The 19573-nt window shown below is 38.3% G+C and overlaps 1 protein-coding gene and 1 pseudogene across 2 annotated transcripts in view; one reads left to right on the plus strand and one right to left on the minus strand.

Moving 5' to 3' along the window:
* TRAPPC11 (trafficking protein particle complex subunit 11) overlaps positions 1–19573 on the plus strand; it is a 54325-nt gene that overhangs the window by 2050 nt on the left and 32702 nt on the right. For both annotated transcript variants that reach the window (XM_031010346.3, XM_055384865.2), the window contains exons 2-10: positions 2511–2735; positions 4890–5059; positions 5697–5767; positions 6638–6752; positions 13330–13429; positions 13780–13853; positions 16087–16183; positions 17982–18115; positions 18749–18896. In XM_031010346.3, coding sequence (XP_030866206.2) covers positions 2532–2735; positions 4890–5059; positions 5697–5767; positions 6638–6752; positions 13330–13429; positions 13780–13853; positions 16087–16183; positions 17982–18115; positions 18749–18896 — 1113 coding nt within the window. In that variant the 5' untranslated portion in view covers positions 2511–2531. The remainder of the gene's footprint in view (positions 1–2510; positions 2736–4889; positions 5060–5696; positions 5768–6637; positions 6753–13329; positions 13430–13779; positions 13854–16086; positions 16184–17981; positions 18116–18748; positions 18897–19573) is intronic.
* Positions 14224–14336, minus strand: LOC115934384 (uncharacterized; annotated as a pseudogene).

Genomic DNA, 19573 nt, shown 5'->3' on the forward strand with positions numbered 1-19573 from the left:
TAATATACTGGTATACTAGTGTAGATTACCTTTTTTTTTTTTTTTTTTTGAGACGGAGTCTCGCTCTGTCGCCCAGGCTGGAGTGCAGTGGCGCGATCTCGGCTCACTGCAAGCTCCACCTCCCGGGTTCACGCCATTCTCCTGCCTCAGCCTCCCGAGTAGCTGGGACTACAGGCGCCCACCACCACACCCGGCTAATTTTTTGTGTTTTTAGTAGAGACGGGGTTTCACCATGTTAGCCAGGATGGTCTCGATCTCCTGACCTTGTGATCCGCCCTCCTCGGCCTCCCAAAGTGCTGGGATTACAGGAGTGAGCCACCGCGCCCGGCCAGATTACCTTTTAAAAGAGCCTCATGACACATTCTTTTTCAAATAAGATTATATTTAAAATGTAGTGATAATTTTGTTTGGAATAACTTTTTTTTTGTGGCACAATCTTGCTCTGTCACCCAGGCTGGAGTGCAGTGGCACAATCATAGCTCACTGTAACTTTAAACACCTAGACTCAAGTGATCCTCCCATCTCAGCCTCCCAAGTGGCTGGGACTACAAGTGAGCACCACCATGCCCGGCTATTTTCTTTTTTATTTCTTTTAGAGACAGGATCTCATTATGTTTCCCAGGCCAGTCTTGAACTCCTGGCCTCAACAATCCTCTGGCCTTGTCCTCCAAAAGTGCTGGGATTATAGGCATGAGCCACTTGTGCCTTACCTGAATTCTCTGTAATATGCTCGTATAGATTATCTTTTAAAAGAACCTCATTTGGGAGGCCAAGGCTGGCAATCGCCTGAGGTCACGAGATCAAGACCATCCTGGCCAACATGGTGAAACCCTGTCTACTAAAATACAAAAAATTAGCTGGGCATGGTGGTGCATGCCTGTAGTCCCAGCTACTAGGGAGGCTGAGGCAGGGGAATCACTTGAACCCGGGAGGTGGAGGTTGTAGTGAGCTGAGATTGGGCCAGTGCACTCCAGCCTGGTGACGGAGTGATACTCCGTCTCAAAAAAAAAAAAAAAAAAAAAAAAGAACCTCATGTTGTTACATCCTTTTGCAAGTAAGATTATATTAAAAATATAATGACAGTCTTGTCCGGGATAAACATAGTTTTATATACTTATAAAGTCAGGGCATACTTTAGATTTATTATGGACTGATTCTTAGCTAAAGAACGCAGTGGAAACATACTCCGAGAGGTTTCCATTCATTGTTAGTTTTTCCCTTACAGATTTTTCTTTAAAGAGTAAATTTTATATTGCAGGAAATGAGACAACATAGCTACTATTTAGATAATTACATAAATTAAAGGCTATTTTAATAATATCCTAGGTATTCAGAAATTCAATATTAGCAATTACAGAGAAATTAGAGGAAGTTTATTATATGTAAGTCAACTGTTTTTCTTTTATATTTTTCTTTCAATATATTTTTCTTTTATAGTTGAAATAGATCATGTAGATCTATTTTAATTTTATCACCTTCTTGCTTTCTTGGTCTACTAATTTCAAAGTTCTGTGTGCATTTTGAGACATTACTGAAAATGCTGATTTGTCTTAAAGTTGACTTCAACATTTTTAACATGAAAGATTTTTTCTTAAATGTCATACAGTTATTACATTTTAATAGCTCTAATTCAGGAATTACAGTTTTCCCTTTTTCTCTCTTCTGTTTGCTTGACAGTTTGCAGATACTCAAAGCCTTTGGCCTTTTTGTAATGATTATTTTATTTATTTTATTTTTTTTGAGACAGAGTCTCACTCTGTCACCCAGATTGGAGTGCAGTGCCGTGATCTTGGCTCACTGGAGCCTCTGCCTCCTGGGTTCAAGCGATTCTCCTGCCTCAGCCTCCAAGTAGTTGGGGTTACAGGCGTGTGCCACCATGTCCAGCTAATTTTTTGTTTTTTGTTTTTTGTTTTTTGTTTTTGAGACAGAGTCTCCCTCTGTCGTCCAGGCTAGAGTGCAGTGGCGCCATCTTGCCTCACTGCAACCTCCACCTCCCGGATTCACGCCATTCTCCTGCCTCAGCCTCCTGAGTAGCTGGGACTACAGGTGCCCACCACCACGCCCGGCTAATTTTTTGTATTTTTAGTAGAGACAGGGTTTCACCGTGTTAGCCAGGATGATCTCGATCTCCTGACCTCGTGATCCGCCTGCCTCGGCCTCCCAAAGTGCTGGGATTACAGGCGTGAGTCACCACGCCCAACCAATTTTTTGTATTTTTAGTAGAGACAAGGTTTCACTGTGTTGGCTAGGCTGGTCTTGAACTCCTGGCCTCCAGTGATCCACCTGCTTCAGCCTCCCAAAGTGTTGGGATTTTATGCATGAGCCACCATGCCTGGCCTTGTAATGATTATTTTTTTGTAATGATTTTTAAATAGAGATTCATATATTGGAAATGAATATGAGTTGGTTTTTTTTTTTTGAGACAGAGTTTTGCTGTTGTTGCCCAGGCTGGAGAAATGAATATGAGTTTTTAAAAATTAATTATGAATGTATTAACATTTGTATTTCAGGTTTTTTGTGACATCATAAACATGAGCCCCACACAGTGGGACTTCCCTGTGGAATTATGTTGCCGGCCTATGGCCTTTGTTACTCTAACGGGCCTGGATGTAGTTTATAATGCAGTCCATCGAGCTGTCTGGGACGCCTTCTGTGCCAATCGGAGAGCTGATCGAGTACCAATTTCTTTCAAGGTGCTCCCAGGTGACCATGAGTATCCCAAATGTAGACCCAAGGTAATGGCATTGTGATGGCATGTGTTCTTTCCCTCTCTCTCTCTATGTGTGTGTGTGTGTGTGTGGAGTTTATCAAGACAGTGGTCACAGTGGTGCATAAAGAAAGCCTTAGGCATTTTCATGTAATACACTGCATGTATATTTAATAATAGTTCTTTTTTTTTAAACTCCAGAGGAATAATTACTTTATAAAGCTTTCTATCCTATGAGCCCAGGTTTTCCCTTGTTTTTAGGAAAAAACCCAACATAGTCCCCTCTAAAAGGAAGGTCTTGCATTCCCCACCATCATTACTAATGTCGTTTTTGAATCCCATGGTCTGTGCAATGTGGCTCAATTTCACAGATTTTTTGAGCACTTGCTTTGTGATGGGTACCTGGAACCATGCAACAAGCTAGTGATACGAATTTAAGTGAGACAGGTTCCCTATTCTTGAGGAGTTATGCATAAACTAACACAGTTTATTCATTGCGGAATGAAGAAAGGTATTAAGTTCAAAACTGACTTTTAAGGTGAACAACATAGTAAAGATGACTTTACCTTAGATAATTATTATCATGATGATAGTATCACTAATAGCTAACATAGTTGTAAAAAAACAGTAAAACAGTTTACTGTTTTAAGCAGTTTATGTGTATTGATTTGTTATTTATCATAATCTTATGAGGTTGGTTTGAAAGTTAGGTGATAAAACCCTTTTAGTTCTGACCCCTATCCTTTTTTTTTCTTTTGCCCTAGAGCAGTGTCTCTGACATAGTAGTCTCTGGACCAAGTATGTCATCATAACCTGGGGTATTTATTAAAAATGTAGATTGCAGGCCTCCTCTTTGGTTTCTGGGAATATAGGACTTGGTCACCGGCTGATTATTTTTGTGTGTGTTTGAGAACCACACGGACAACATTTCATATACCCAGCCCTGGAAACTGAGCTCTCTGAAATTGTGCAAGTAATAGCATCCCAGCTCTGGCCCTCACACGATTATTTTTCTTTTCTTTTTTTTTTTTTGAGACGGAGTCTCGCTCTGTCCCCCAGGCTGGAGTGCAGTGGCGCGATATCGGCTCACTGCAAGCTCTGCCTCCTGGGTTCGTGCCATTCTCCTGCTTCAGCCTCCCGAGTAGCTGGGACTACAGGCGCCCGCCACCAGGTCCGGCTAATTTTCTGTATTTTTAGTAGAGACAGGGTTTCACCATGTTAGCCAGGATGGTCTCGATCTCCTGACCTCGTGATCTGCCCGCGTTGGCCTCCCAAAGTGCTGGGTTTACAGGTGTGAGCCACCGTGCCAGGCCTACATGATTATTTTTCTTTAGTGTCATTTTGTGTCAAGAAGGCAGGGAGCCCAGCACAAGCCCTCTTTTCTCCTCTTAATGCTCGAATTCAAGCTGCTTTTCATGTCTCTATTCCCAGCTTTTGGCTGAGTCCCCATGTTATTTTGTGTCAGACTTCCTTATTGACCTCATCTTTCCTTACTGGAGGTAGACATTGGATCAACATGAAGTGGAGTAGTCTGAGCCAGCACAGGTGATTTGGAAGGAGTGTGAGGTTTCAACTGCATCCTTCAGGGCTAACACTCAAATCTACAGCATCCTCTTCCCACTCTGTGGCACTCAGTGCTCAGACTCAAGTGGCTGCTGTGAAGCTTCTGTTTAAGAATTGTTCTCTGCTTTGTACTTCATCTACAAGTGAGGTGAAATGCCATCACAGCAATATGTCTTTGAAATAAACAAAGCCGTATTGGATTTTAGATAATATTTTATTTGAGCAGTTTTATAAGAACAGAAGCTGGAATGGTGAAGAATATAAGTAGAATTTGCCTGGAAATGGGCTACTTTTTTTTTTTTTTTTTTTTTTTTAGCAAAGTATTTGAGACCCTTGACATCATTAGACACGCATCATCGTTTTATGCATTCAGCTATGGGGCTGATAGAAACTCTTTGGCTTCAGTCATTCTTTAAATGGGAAGTATAGCTTCTCCAGGGTTGAGATTCCACCTTCAACACTTACTAGTTCTTACTGAATCTGTAAGCCTGAGTTTCCTAATCAAAAATGGGAGGTGTGTATATTGAATGAGATCAATGCACATAAAGTGCTTGGCACTCAGTAACAGGTGGTTTCTGCTCCTGTCAGGTAACTTTTCAATTTCTGCCAATGTTTGCAGAGAACTTCATATGAGTGGTACATTCCTAAAGGGATCTTAAAGACTGGCTGGATGAATAAGCATCTGAATCTGGTGCCAGCCCTGGTGGTTGTGTTCTATGAACTGGACTGGGATGAGCCTCAGTGGAAAGAAAAGCAGTCTGAGTGCGCCACCAGAGTGGAAATAGTCAGGTATGATCTTCTGTGTCAGGGCAGCTATGTCAGTTTGCACATGTGTGTTATTCACTAACATTCCTGGAAGGCAGTGGAGTACAGTTCAGACTGCAGTGGTCACTTCGCAGATTGACCTCCAATGAATCTTGTTCACTTCCGCACAGGTAGCATAATTATTGACTGTATATAATGCTGGGTACGTGAAGAAATTTAGAAGACTAATTGGTCTGAATTTCCAAATGTTTTTCTTGTATTTATTATCTTTTTTGGAGACATAGTAATTTACTGTTTAGTCTCTTAAAACGCTTTGCTTTATCACTGTTTAAGTTTCAAATAATTAATTCTTTTGGATGACTACTCTGCAGTGTATCACCATAAAGAAGTAAGTTGCATTATAACTTTTACATAAAAGTATACATTAATCTTTTGCTTTTAAGGAAGATTTTTAAGATTAGAAGATGTGAGATCATACTTTTAGAATTTAAATCATTGTGACATATAGGTGCTTTGTGTGCAGGAAAAGATTTCTTCTGATCTTGGTTTTTTTAGTTGAAATTTATCTTCGGTTGAATTACCAAGGTTGTATTTTATGTGAAGTCATGAATACATTTTTTAAGTTAAAATAATTAGTTTCATTCTTGCTTTTTCATTGCAGGCAAAGTTTACAAGGAAGAAACACAAAAGTTGCAGTGGTTCTGATTCAGAAGAAAACCCCTTTGCCCCCAGGTATCAAAAGTCTAATTAATGAATTAACTGTTTTATACCTCCAATTCTTATTGAAGGGAGATGGGGGTTTTTGGATGTTTAAATCTTTCATGCATTCCGTTATGGGGCTGACAGTATGTCAACTTTAAAAAGCACCAATGATACATGAACAAATGCTTATTGTAAAAAATTAAAGATAGTGAAGAATGCAAATCTCAAGTTCCCCTGTTCCCCTAGTTCCACTTGACTTCTTATGTAGGGGATATAGGAAGGCATGTTCAATTCACAAAACAATTCGCTTGAATTTTTTTACAAGAGTATAATTTTTTTTGACTTCCAAAGCTTTCCAAAAAAGAATGTAATTTACTTATCTAAGATCTATTTGAAATTGTATTCCTTATATGAAATTTTTTCATTAATTTTCTGTAGGGCAAAGAAAAAGGCTATAGGCTTTGTAGTTTTCTCTTGGAAAATGTCTTAGTTTCAGATTCTTATTTCCACTTTCCCAGACTTTTGTAGACCAAAATATATTTTTGTTTCTGTGTTGAAACTTACAGCATCCAAAATGGTTTTGGAGACTTCTTTGATGAATTATTGCTTCCAGTTTTAGTTATGTTTTTTGAAATAGTTATGTGGTATATCTGTTGGCATTACTTGGCCACCTATCCTGGCTCAGTAGAAAATTCCACAGTGTTTTCCTAAAAGGCATATACTGTGTAACCTCTGAGAACCACACAGAGCTCTCAAGGAGCCCATGAGTCCTGTTGGTGTGATGAAAAGCCGTTTGGGTTTTTATTCCTAATTCTATTTTTCAGACTTGGGGAAATATTTATTTGGGAAGCTACACTAGTTATTTTATTTCTCATTCATCTTGATGGGGATTATCAACAGGAGAAGATGTCATTGCTTCAGAAAGGGCTGCAGCTTTATGCAACGCATGTGAACTCTCAGGAAAGTCTTTGTTTGTACTGCCACACACTGACCACCTTGTGGGTTATATTATAAGGTAAGTAGAGGTCTTTTAAAGTTTTGTTTTTTTAGATTATTAAGAATTGAGAAATTGGTAGCTTAGACCCATTTTTTTTTTTAAAAATCATGTTCATGAAAAACATTCATATGATACAGAGGCTATGGGGTAAAAATAAGTCTTTTTTGTTAAATTCTTAACCCTCTCCAATTCCCTGAGGTAACCAGTATCAACAGTTGCTCAAGTTTCCTTCCAAAAAAATGTCTTTTTGTATAAGAACAAATATATGTATTTCTTTATAGTATCCATACCACACCCACAAACACAAAAACATAAATGTGCTCATATGATACACAGTGATCTTCCACTTAACATTACCTCATTAACATGCTTCCATATGTGCATCTAGGTCAACTTTATTTAAAGAAACAAAGTTTATATGTTTCTCCATTATAATTTCCAGTAATTACCCATGTCCTTGAGTGACATGTCTGTCCTTTTTTGTGAGAGTGTCTCCATTCCACTCTGGCCTGTTTTTGCTTCATTCTTGAGCTGTCGATGTATCTATGTCACTAATTTCTTAGGAAGGTGTGAGCCCTATCATATCTTAAATATCTTTATAAAGCCTTTGTGTATAAAGGGCAGATTACCTGGAGACACAACATTACCTCAAAAATCATGTGGTCATTATTCATTGTTTTGTAGCATTTATTGTCACACAGAAGTTTTGTAGTAGTACATTTTATGCTAGGATGTATTTAGATATGAATATTTTCATTGATTTTGACTGTAAAATGGTTTTCCTTTTCATTCAGCATAAGTGTCCTTTGTTAACTCATGAACAGTTTTATTTATTTTTGAGTATTGCTTGTCTTGCATTTGTTTCTTTCTCAGAAGCAAACCTCTGAAAATGATCCGCTGCAGGAGGTTACCTGGCCTTCTCACTGGTATATAAATGACCAGGCTTCTAAGAAAGAGAAGCATATATTTAGCAGAGAACATGCAGAGGAATAGGATCAAATGAAAAGATGAATTGCAAAGAAACTTAAATGCAATTAGCAAAATAAATCTTTACACTGGAAGCAGCAAACAGTAGAATTCACACCACAGAAAATCAAGTCAGTGGTGCCCAGGATAACATTGAGATAATTGCTTAGAATTCAGAGGAAAAGAATAAATGAGTTTTGTTCCTTAAATGCAGACATATGAGCAATAGGGAACAGAGAAGAGAGGGGCAGCTGGTAGCACACTCAGGCAGCTTTTCTTTCTACTGAGGCTCATCCCAGCATCACACCTGGCCTCAGCTCTCCAGGCCTGGACAGCTCCCCATTGACTCTGCACTTCAGTGCTTTCCTGTTCACAGTGCTGTTCCTTGTCAGATGCTTTCATAGTCATGCCCACCTGCCAGCTCTCCTTTTCTGGGCTCTCTCTTACTCAACATTTAAGGCTTCAACGAAGCCTTCGTTAGAAAGCCGTTGTCCTCTGTGCTATACCCTGCTGTAATGACTCTTCACCGAGCAGCATTACCTTCCAGAGACTATTTGGCAATGCCTGGAGACTTTTATGATTGCCACAACTGAGGGGGTTGCTGTATTGGCTTCCAGTGGGTAGAGGCCAGGGATGTTGCCACACACTCTACAGCGTACAGGACAGCCCTGCACAACAAGGAATTACCTGGCCGCAATGTCAGCAGTGCTGAGCTTGAGAACCCTACCTTAACCATCAATGATCCTGCCCACCACAGCTTTCAAATTTAGGCGGTCATGGATTCAAGAGAAACAGAGGATGGGCCTCTGCCCTTAACCACTTGTAGTTTTGTTGTGGATGATGAAACGTTTCAATAAGGAGTACACTGTCAAAATAACTGATGTAAAAACAAGTGCCCTGGGTCCATAGCCTCCAGCATGTGGATACAAGATGGGGAATGCATAAGACAGTCCACTGGAGATGAGGAGACTCATAGACCCTTTCTTCAGATTTGTATTTTATCTTCAGAGAGAGAGAGAGTAAAGCTGAATATCAGGACATCTTCATCTCATTGATCTGGGAGGGAAGTAGCGGAGCTACTGATGGCACACTTACTCCTGTGCTTTCAGAGCCTTTCGAGGTATTACCTATACATGCTACAATGATTTCATTAGTGTTTTTTTAAGTGTCAAAATGTTAGAATCTTGATAAAACTTCTGTAATGCATTGGGAGTGATTGTGAAAATCTTTTGTATTGGAGAAGTTTGCTGATCATTTCAAGGCAAAATACAGGAGTTGTCCAAGTTAATGATTCGAGTAAGCATTTTTCTTTTATTAAAAAGTAAGTGTTCCCAATGTTCAGACCTTTCCTCTTAGGACAATAGGCTGTCTGTGTCATGCTTACTAGCAGCTGTTTAAAAACCACGCACATACTTTGCCTTTCAAAACAAAGGTGACAGTTTAATAATGAGTAAGAAAGCAAATGCTTCTCAAAGGAAAGTTGTGCTATAGAGAGAATATGCCAAAAATGGCTCTGGAAAATATTGGAAGCAGTTTTCTTTTCTTTTCTTTTTTAAGATGGAATCTCATTCTGTCACCCAGACTGGAGTGCAGTGGCACAATCTCGGCTCACTGCAACCTCTGCCTCCCAAGTTCAATCGATTCTCCTGCCTCACCCTCCTGAATAGCTGGGACTACAGGCATGCACCACCACACCCGGCTAATTTGTTTGTTTTTTGGTTTTTGGTTTTTTTTGAGACAAAGTCTCACTCTGTCACCCAGGCTGGAGTGCAGTGGCGTGGTCTTGGCTCACTGCAAACTCTGCCCCCCAGATTCAAGTGATTCTCCGGCCTCAGCCTCCCAAGTAGCTGAGATTACAGGCGATCTTGGCCAGGCTGGTCTTGAACTCCTGACCTCATGATCCACCCGTCTCAGCCTCCCAAAGTGCTGGGATTATAGGCGTGAGCCACCATGCCCGGCCTAATATTTGTATTTTTAGTAGAGTCGGGGTTTTACCACATTGGACAGGCTGGTCTCGAACTCCTGACCTTAGGTGATCCACCCACCTTGGCCTCCCATAGTCCTGGGATTACAGGCATGAGCCACTGTTCCCAGCCCTGGAAGTGGTTTTCTAATTAGTTTAAAATTATTTGAAGCAAAGAATTTCAATGGGCCTGAACTCCGTTGTTAAAAATACAAAGCGATGTATGCAGATGTACAGATTCGTGCAGTTAGATTTTTGTCTCTGATCTTCGTCTTTCCATACATTAAAAATTGGAACTGCTGTAAGCATTTGGCTGGGCGGGACAGTATTGAAGCAGTGTTTCACTCTCCCTTTTGTCCCCTTTTCCTGAAAAGGCTGGAGGAGAAAGGAAGAAAGGATGTAAGGACCCCACCCCTCATCCCCCGCAGCCCCAGCTGCTGCTCCTGCTTCTGCTCTTGTGCCTTTTATTTGCAGCCTTTAGCACAGGATCTACCTTCAATATAACTTCCTTTTAAGTGTACAGTAGTCCTCCTTTTATCCTCCAAAGTTGTGTGAATATTTTTGCCTCTTAGGTACTTTACGAAATTCAGGAACACCTCTTTTAGACATAAATCTGCATCTGTAACTTAGAAGCTGGAATGTCCTTCACCTGAAAACCGGTAGCTCTCTTTCCTGGAATCAGTGCTAGTTTTTCAAAGTTCAGTTGCAGTGGCTAAAATATATGTTTGTATGCTCTGAAAAATGTGCTTACTTGATATGCTAGTGCAGTGGTGGCAGAAAATGGACTCCAGGTGATCTTTATTTGAATATTGCTAAGAGTAAATATACATGTTTTCTAAGAAAAAGTTAGAATAGGGAGCAGCTTGTAATTAAAAATTTAACCTAAATTATCTGGTAGGATAAATTCTATTTCGAGACAGGTCAAACAATAAAATACAGATAATTGTGTGTGTATTTGTATATGTGTATGTACGTGTGCATCTTGTCTAGTTCAAAACAAGTTGATCAGGTTCCTACCTTCATAAAGAAGCTGATTTAATTGTGGAGACCAAAAGCATCCATGTTAAATTCCACAGAGCACTGCAAGTGTAAATTCTGTAATATAGTTTGTAAGTCTTACAGGATTTCAGAGAAGAAATAAATAGATGTGACCTGGGAAGGTTTAAGGAAGAGGAAGGCCTGCAACTGTGCTTGAAGGTGTGGATTAGTGGGAGGAAGTGGTGGTTATTTTGGACAGAGGAATGTCATAAAAAAGCATGGACATCTGAAGTTCAGCTAGTTTAAATCACTAAATGGGAAGACTGAATCAGTTGGATTTTTTTATTGTAGACCAAGAAAACTCCAGGTCTCTTTCCTTAAAAGAGCATTCTTAATGTTTGCTGTTGCCTTAAAAGTGTAATGTTTGAGTGTCTGGTAAGAGAATTGGTCTTTTCACTAACCGCCTTACGTCTTGACTAGATTTGTCGTTTATTTATTTATGTTTGTGAAACTGGTTATAAGGTTTTCTCCAAGTAAGCCTCAAATAATAAAGAAGTGTATGAATTAAAAAGTGGAAGCCTTACAACACTTATGCTCTATCCCGTGATGTCTCTGTAGCCTGTTAACGGTTAAAGCGAGGGAAAGATTTGACTCTGTATCCCTCGGTTTAGAGGAAATAATAGCACTTACCAAGCCTGCTTACTCTCAGTCTTCTGTATTGACTGTTTAACAGGTGTTTTATCTCTAAGTACACATTCAGCTTGAAAACTAAAACCACACTTATCTTTGATATTTACTGAGACAATCTAGATTAATAATACTGATTCTCTATTGAGAAGGATTTTTTGTTTTTGTTTTTTGAATCATTCAGAATAGCCTGTAGACATGTTTCTGGCTACCATAACATTAGACATTCTAGTCAGTGCCTTGTTGCTACCCGTTTGCAATTTTTTTTTTTTTTTTTTTTTTTGAGATGGAGTCTTGCTCTGTTGCCCAGGCTGGAGTACAGTGGCATCATCTCCGTTCATTGCAAGCTCCGCCTCCTGGGTTCATGCCGTACTCCTGCCTCAGCCTCCTGAGTAGCTGGGACTACAGGCGCCCACCACCACACCTGGCCAATTTTTTGTATTTTTAGTAGAGACAGGGTTTCACCGTGTTAGCCAGGCTGGTCTTGATCTCCTGACCTCGTGATCCGCCTCTGCCTCCGAAAGTGCTGGGATTACAAGCGTGAGCACTGCGCCCAGCCCCCATTTGCAAAATTTAAAGGATAGCTTAGGTTAATACATTCCTTCACACATTATTTGGTTCAAGGTTAGATTCTAATTTTGTCGTATTTTAACATTTTTAAAACTACAGTTTTGAAAATAGAAAAATCTTAAAAGGCCGGACATGAGGGTTTATGCCTGTAATCCCAATACTTTGGGAGATCGAGGCATTTGGATCGTTTTAAGTCCAGGAATTTGAGACCAGCCTGGGCAACATGGTGAAACCCCGTCTCTACAAAAAATATAAAAATTAGCTGGGCGTGGTCATGTATGCGTGTAGTTCCAGCCACTCTGGAGGCTGAGGTGGGTAGATCACTTGATACCAGGAGGCTGAGGCTGCAGTGAGACTTGATTGCACCACTGCACTCCAGCCTGGGCAACAGAGCGAGACCCTGTCTCAAAAATAAAATGAAATGAAATGAAATAATGAAATGAAATGAAATATCTTAACCTAGAAAATCAAATATAAAATATAATAGCTGATATTTAAGTTCGTCTTTTATCTGGCTATGAGTTCTGCTTTCTTTCACGCCCTAGGCAGATAACTCCTGGTAACTTCTTTTCACCAAAGAAAGCTTGAGTTGTGTATCCATCTCTGGTCAGATTTTCTTGTTCCTATGTAAGTTATAGAATGATGGAGGATTTAAATCACACAAATGTTTTCACCTTATTTGCCAGTTCTCATTTTTGGTTCTTTCCCCATTAGTTTTCTTATTCTTTTAAATCCTAAATACTAAAATCACCAAAAAAGTGAAATCTAATTGATTAATAATTTTTTTCAGACTTTTTATAAAAATATAAAATAGTAGGGGCGAATGTGCTTTTAGAGATTCCAATCAAATTTTAGGCCGGGAGCGGTGGCTCACACCTGTGATCCTAATCCCAGCACTTTGGGAGGCCAAGGTGGGCGGATCACTTGAGGTCAGGAGATCAACACCAGCCCTGCTGGCCAACATGGTAAAACCTCACCTAAACTAAATATACAAAAATTAGCTAGGCATGGTGGCACATGCCTATAGTCCCAGCTACCCGAGAGGCTGAGACACAGGAATCGCTTGAACCAGAGAAGTGGAAGTTGCAGTGAACCAAGATTGCGTCACTGCACTCCAGCCTGGGTAGTGACAGAGCCAGACCCTGTCTCAAAAAAAAAAAAAAAGATTACCAAATTTTTATGAATCAGAGAAAGGTATTTTTATTTGTTGTATCCTGTATTATAAATAATTTTAAATGGCTTTTGGATGGTCTTGTTTTTAGACTTTTTGATCTGAAAATTCAGGTTATCTTTTGCTTCACTTTGTCTTATTCATAATGTAAAACAGATATTTCTGTCACCATTTTACTTTCAGGTCTCACAAATATTCCTGAAAAGTTTGGTTTAAAATAATTTAATATGTAAATGCTTGTTTGTTTTTGTTTTTTACAGATTGGAAAATGCCTTTTATGAACATGCACAGACTTATTACTACACTGAGATCAGAAGAGTGAAATCTCATAAAGAATTTTTGAATAAAACAACACACCAGGTACGTGATTTTTTGCAATAATAGAAGCATTCTGGAGCGGATTATTATTATTTTTGAGGTGATTATTACATGTTCTTAATACTTTAATGTTTTAAATGGTTTCAGCATTTCTAAAGTTTTTTTCAACGCTTTTAAAAATTAATTTGTTTTTAAATTAAACTCTTTGCTTTTAAAGTTCTTAAAGGTAGATTTTTATAGCCTTCTTAATTGTGCCTTTACTTGTGGGAATAATTCTTGGATTTCAGTTTTGAATATTTTTCTTCATTCTTTTATGTCTCCTCATAATAAACATTATAATTTTCACATTTTAAATAGAATATGTATAATAGAATTTTTTTGTCTCTTTTTAGCTTTTATTTGTTAGGCATCAGTTCAAAATAGCTTTCTTCAGTGAGTTGAAACAAGATACACAAAATGCGCTGAAGTAAGTTGTTAAGCTTTCAAACTAAATGTTTCCTATTTTTATGTTAACAATAACATGTAATGGAAATTTCTGAATCTCAGCCAAAGTATAATTAAGTTTAAAGTGTTCATATTGCTTAGATTTAGGAATTAGTGTAGAGATGAATGGAATATAATATTTTAGGATTTTTAAAAATTTTCATTTTATTATTGGAAGTAAATTTCATTGTGTCATAAAGCTTTCTGGTTTGATTAATTAAATTTTATGAGCCACAGAAATGTAATATTAAAATTTTCCCCATCTTCTTGACTTTTTTTTATGTGTATACTCTGTAAAATTCTTGCAAGAGACTGATTTAAACATTATCTAAATCGGACTTTGTTTTTCCAAAATAAATTTTTAAATGTGCCTCTTCACAAATTTGCATGTCATCCTTGTGCAGGAGCCACGCTAATCTTCTCTGTATTGCTCCAATTTTAGCATATGTGCTGCTGAAGTGAGCACCAGACTATTGATTTTTATAGGTTTATACACTAGTACATTTATTAAATTCAATTTTTTAAATTCAGTTTTAATGATATCAGTCAGTTGCATCACTTTCCATTTGAAGTCTCTGCTTGGAGCCTTGAAGATTAGTTGCAGATGTGTTGGCAGTGGTTAAATATTTTAGTCCTTTGCTTTTACCAAGCAGAATTTAATGAAACTTGACCTCTTTGTAGCTTTAACTCAGTTTTTGAAGACAAAGGTATTAAAAACAGCTATTTATCCCAAAATTGAGGAGGGCAAAGAAAAATAGAAATAAATAAAAATAATTTTATTATTCACAGGAATATTGCAGAAACATCTTATTTTTGTTGTTGTTTTGAGATGTTTAAGTACCAAAGCACCAAGTTGTGTTTCCTGAATCTCAACAACTTCATATAACTGGCTTTAATGTAGTTCTTTTTTTTTTTTTTTTTTTTTTTGAGACAGAGTTTTGCTCTTGTTGCCCAGGCTGGAGTGCAGTGGCTCGATCTCGGCTCACTGCAACCTCTGCCTACTGGATTCAAGTGATTCTGCTGTCTCAGCCTCCCGAGTAGCTGGGACTACAGGTGCCTGCCACCACGCCCAGCTAATTTTTATATTTTTAGTAGAGACAGGGTTTCACCATGTTGGCCATGCTGGTCTCGAACTCCTAACCTCAGGTGATCTGCCCACCTTGGCCTCCCAAAATGGTGGGATTACAGGTGTGAGCCACTGCGCCTGGCCTGTAGTTCATTTTTATCGATGGTATTAGTTTAAATCCTTCAATTTCAGTTCTGTTCAAAAATAATTCTGGAAAGAAATACATTTACCTGGAGAAGTTATGAACAACCTTTTTCTATGAAAAGCCTGTTTTGAGATTTCCTCATTACCTTCCATGTGCAAGGTAGGCCCTGTTCCCAGCAGGCCCTCCTTTCTCACCATGCTTCTCCTTCAGCGTGAGCTGCCCGAAGGACATTTTTCCCTGCTCTGTAGACTTTACCTGAGGCCAGTAATATTCACTTAACCTGTAGAGGTACTTGGGGTTAAAAAGCTGTTGACCTGTGCTGCTTTTTTTTTGAGATGGCATCTCCCTCTGTTACCTGGGCTGGACTGTGGTGGCACGATCTCAGCTCACTGCAGTCTCTGCCTTCTGGGTTCAAGGGATTCTCCTGCCTCAACTTCCTGAGTAGCTGGGATTACAGGATTGTGCTACCACACCCGGCTAACTTTTGTATTTTTAGTAGAGACGGGGTTTCACCCTGTTGGCCAGGCTGATCTGAAACTCCTGACCTCAAGTGATCCGCCCACCTCAGCCTCTCAAAGTGCTGGGATTACAGGTGTGAGCCACCGTGCATGGCTGACCTGTGCTGTCTTGATACCACCTTTGCTAATAAAATTTCTATTTGAGAGCTTGTAATGGTACTTTAAAATACTTATGTTTTTTAACAGAATGCTGATTTTTCTGAACAGTTGTCCAGTTTCGTTTTTTAAGTTATTTGTTTGTTACTGACAGATGTTAATGACAGAAAGAACAACGCACATGTCATGGTTCTGTTCTTTATGAAATCATTGATTCACATATATTTAATAACTAATGGCTCATTTATCAGGAAATCAGAGATTGACATTATTGAGCTGTTGAGCACTAAGAAATGTTGAGTAAATATTCTTTGTTATTTCTAGTGATTTGGTACTTAGAAATCGTTTATTAAACTAATTTATATCATTATTAACCACCCTCCTCATTTAGGAATTATAGGACCGCCTATAATCTTGTACACGAATTGAGAGCCCATGAAACTAATATTCTGGAAATTAAGACTATGGCAGGATTTATAAACTACAAGGTAATAATTCTGCTTCCAAATACAGGGAATTTGTGTTTCAATATTAAATTATCTTTTTAAAATTTGAACATCAAAATTAATTTCTTGCTCTGAAAAGTTAGTATTTGATTAATTATGATCTCCCCTTTTATATCCTTTTTCTCAGAAGGGCATCGATTCTTAGCAGGCTATTTATAGTAGTTGTATTTTGAATTGATAAGTTCTAGAGGTTTTAAAAGTTTGGAGGGTTTTTTGGTTTTTGTTTCGTTTTTCAGTGGGAGCAAGGAGGAGTTGAGAAGAAAGCTGCCTGTATTACTGAGTTTTAAAGGATAAAATTGTTAGAACTATGTGACTTCTTCTTGGTTTAATGGCATAGAAAAGAAGTGTCTATTTACCTTAGAGGAAACTTTTTTTTTTTTTTTGAGACGGCGTTTCACTCTGTTGCCAGGCTGGAGTGCAGTGGCGGGATCTCGGCTCACTGGAACCTCTGCCTCCCGGGTTCAAGTGATTCTTCTGCCTCAAGCCTTCTGAGTAGCTGGGACTACAGGCATGCGCCACCACACCCAGCTAATTTTTGTGTTTTTAGTAGAGACAGGGCTTCACCATGTTGGCCAGGATGGTTTCGATCTCTTGACCTCGTGATCCAGCTGTCTTGGGCTCCCAAAGTGCTGGAATTACAGGTGTGAGCCACCGCGCCCAGCCAGAGGAAACTTTTATACCTACTGTTTGAGCATTTTATTTTGAAATTGTCTATCACAGGAATAGGGGCCCTCAGAAGTCAAGCAACGGCTGTTTGGTTTGCTTTTAGTTTTTTCACATTCATCTTAAAGATGCCTGACACTGTGTTGGTGATGTATGGCCAAATAGATACTTTAATTCGCTGTTTTTTTCTAATAGGAAAAGATTAGAAACAACCCAATTATAAGTGATTGGTGATATAAATTATAACTGTAAACAAAGGAATATTAAAAGCTGTTGAGAATGAGGCCGCTCTATGTAGTGATATGGAATGATACCCAAAATATATTGCAAGATGAATAAAGTCACAGATTAACATGTTTAGTGTGATGTTGTTATTTGTATAAAAACAATAGTTTTCTAGAAAGGCACACACATACTTATCTGTGTGTAGAATATGTCAGGAAGCATATGGCAGAAACTGATTGCCTCTAGAAAGGGAAATTCGATGGCTGAGGGACAGGAATGGATGAGAGACTGACTTTTCATGTGTTCCTTTGTACTTAAAAAATAAAAGTGAAAATTGTAACAAGCATATGGAAATAAATTTAGGCTTTGTTTCTTCCTTTTTTCCTTTTGCCCCAAATACATACATATTAGTACTATTTTGAAATAGCATGCCAGCCACAAAATTTTCAAGAATTTCTGTAATACTTGTTTGATATGGAGGTTACTTTGCTTTAATTATGCTACAGAAAATCTTTAGCTTTATGGCAAGTCTAAAACTGAAAATTGGTCTATCTTATCTCAATTACCTGTTGGACATAGTTTATTTTAGTCCGTGTTCTTCATTGGGGATAATTTTTAAATTCTGTTCCATATTTTTTAAAAGCTTTTCTAAAGTGTAGAATAAATTATATACAAATACTGAGTTATTTTATTTCATTTCTAAAAGGGATATATAACCTTTGGTTTTAGCATAACCATTCTGATGAGGAAAATTAATTGTATTGCAAAGAGCTTCAGAGAAGGAAATTTCATTGTCTTTTTCTAATGTTATTCTCAAAATAGCTTTTAAATGAATATGTCTTTTGACTTTCTTTTTTTTCCTTTATTTTGGAATCAATTTTACATTTTGCAGATCTGTAGGCTGTGTTTTCAACACAACACCCCACTGGATGCAATTGCTCAGTTCCGAAAACACATCGACTTGTGTAAGAAAAAGATTGGAAGTGCAGAGCTGTCTTTTGAGCATGATGCATGGATGTCTAAACAGTATGTTTTACATTGTCCTTTTAGAATTTTTTAAAAATAATACATAGTATTTGGAGAAACAGCATGGACTTTGGTTCTAAAACTGAACCAGGTTTTTTGTCACTAAGTAGGTTTTTGATGATGTAGCATAAGTATGTTTCTGGTAATATTGTACATTGATATTGTATACAGTTCCTTAATGGGAATTATTTAATTCATGGTACCATCTTTTTCATTCAGCATATATTTATTGAGTCTCTACCATATGTCTAGGTCCTGGGGATATAGCAGTAAACAAAATTCCTGCTGTCATGGAGCTCACTGTTTGAGAATGAAGTTTAAAAATTGCTAAAATGAAATTGTTCCCAGAAACTTGGGTGTATTTATTTGAGTGGTAGGAACTATGTTGAGATCTAGTTTGATGGTATATTTATAAATACTTGTTAGAAGAGATGACTTAAATATAGAACCTATCTGTAACCTACAGTTAGTGTGTATTAATATTTACAAAGAAATTACAACAAATATTAACTGTTCATCAATAGCACCATTTTAATACAGTCTGCTGAGGTTAAGGTTCCCAGGATGAATTACCAGAAATAAGCTTCTTTTTCTTTTCATTCCTCTTTATTTCTTGATTTTCTTTTCTTTAAGATTCCAGGCCTTTGGAGATTTATTTGATGAAGCTATTAAGTTAGGGTTAACAGCTATTCAAACTCAGAATCCCGGTTTCTATTACCAGCAGGCAGCATACTATGCCCAGGAGCGGAAACAGCTTGCAAAAACCCTCTGTAACCACGAAGTAAGTTACTCACTCCGTATTATCTAGCACATAGAAAAGTTATTCTTCTTTTGAAAGAAGCTAGAACTGATTGGTGTTGATAATTTTTTCCAAGTCTTTGAATTTAATTAGTTTTTATTTTTTATAGCTTTAGGAATTACATTGATCTTTGGTTTTAGCCTGAGTACTCTGTTTTCACCTGTGAATTGAGCAGAAGTTTTTCTTTGAAGAACTAATTTTTGGCAGTAAGTTAGTGACTATTTAGACAAGAGAAAATTACTTTATAGTAAAAGCCACATTTTCATCCTCGTCACACTATAAATCCATTGTTTTGTTTCTATGATCACTGCTGTAAGAGTTTGGAAATCTGTTTTGACCCACTGGAGAGGATGCCTTTTGACTTCTTTCTCTTTCTGGGGTTTTCCTGTATGGAGACTCTTTTTTTTTTTGGAGATGGAGTCTGTCTCTTGTTGCCCAGGCTAGAGTGCAGTGGTGCAGTCTCGGCTCACTGCATCCTCCATCTCTTCATCTCTTGGGTTCAAGTGATGCTCCTGCCACAGTCTCCTGAGTAGCTGGGATTACAGGCGCCCGCCACCACGCCTGGCTAATTTTTGTACTTTTAGTAGAGATGGGGTTTCGCCATGTTGGCCAGGCTGGTCTCAAACTCCTGATCTCAGGTGATCTGCCCGCCTTGGCCC

The sequence above is a fragment of the Gorilla gorilla genome, chromosome 3 (genome assembly GCF_029281585.2).
Source record: "Gorilla gorilla gorilla isolate KB3781 chromosome 3, NHGRI_mGorGor1-v2.1_pri, whole genome shotgun sequence".
NCBI classification, from domain to species: domain Eukaryota; kingdom Metazoa; phylum Chordata; class Mammalia; order Primates; family Hominidae; genus Gorilla; species Gorilla gorilla.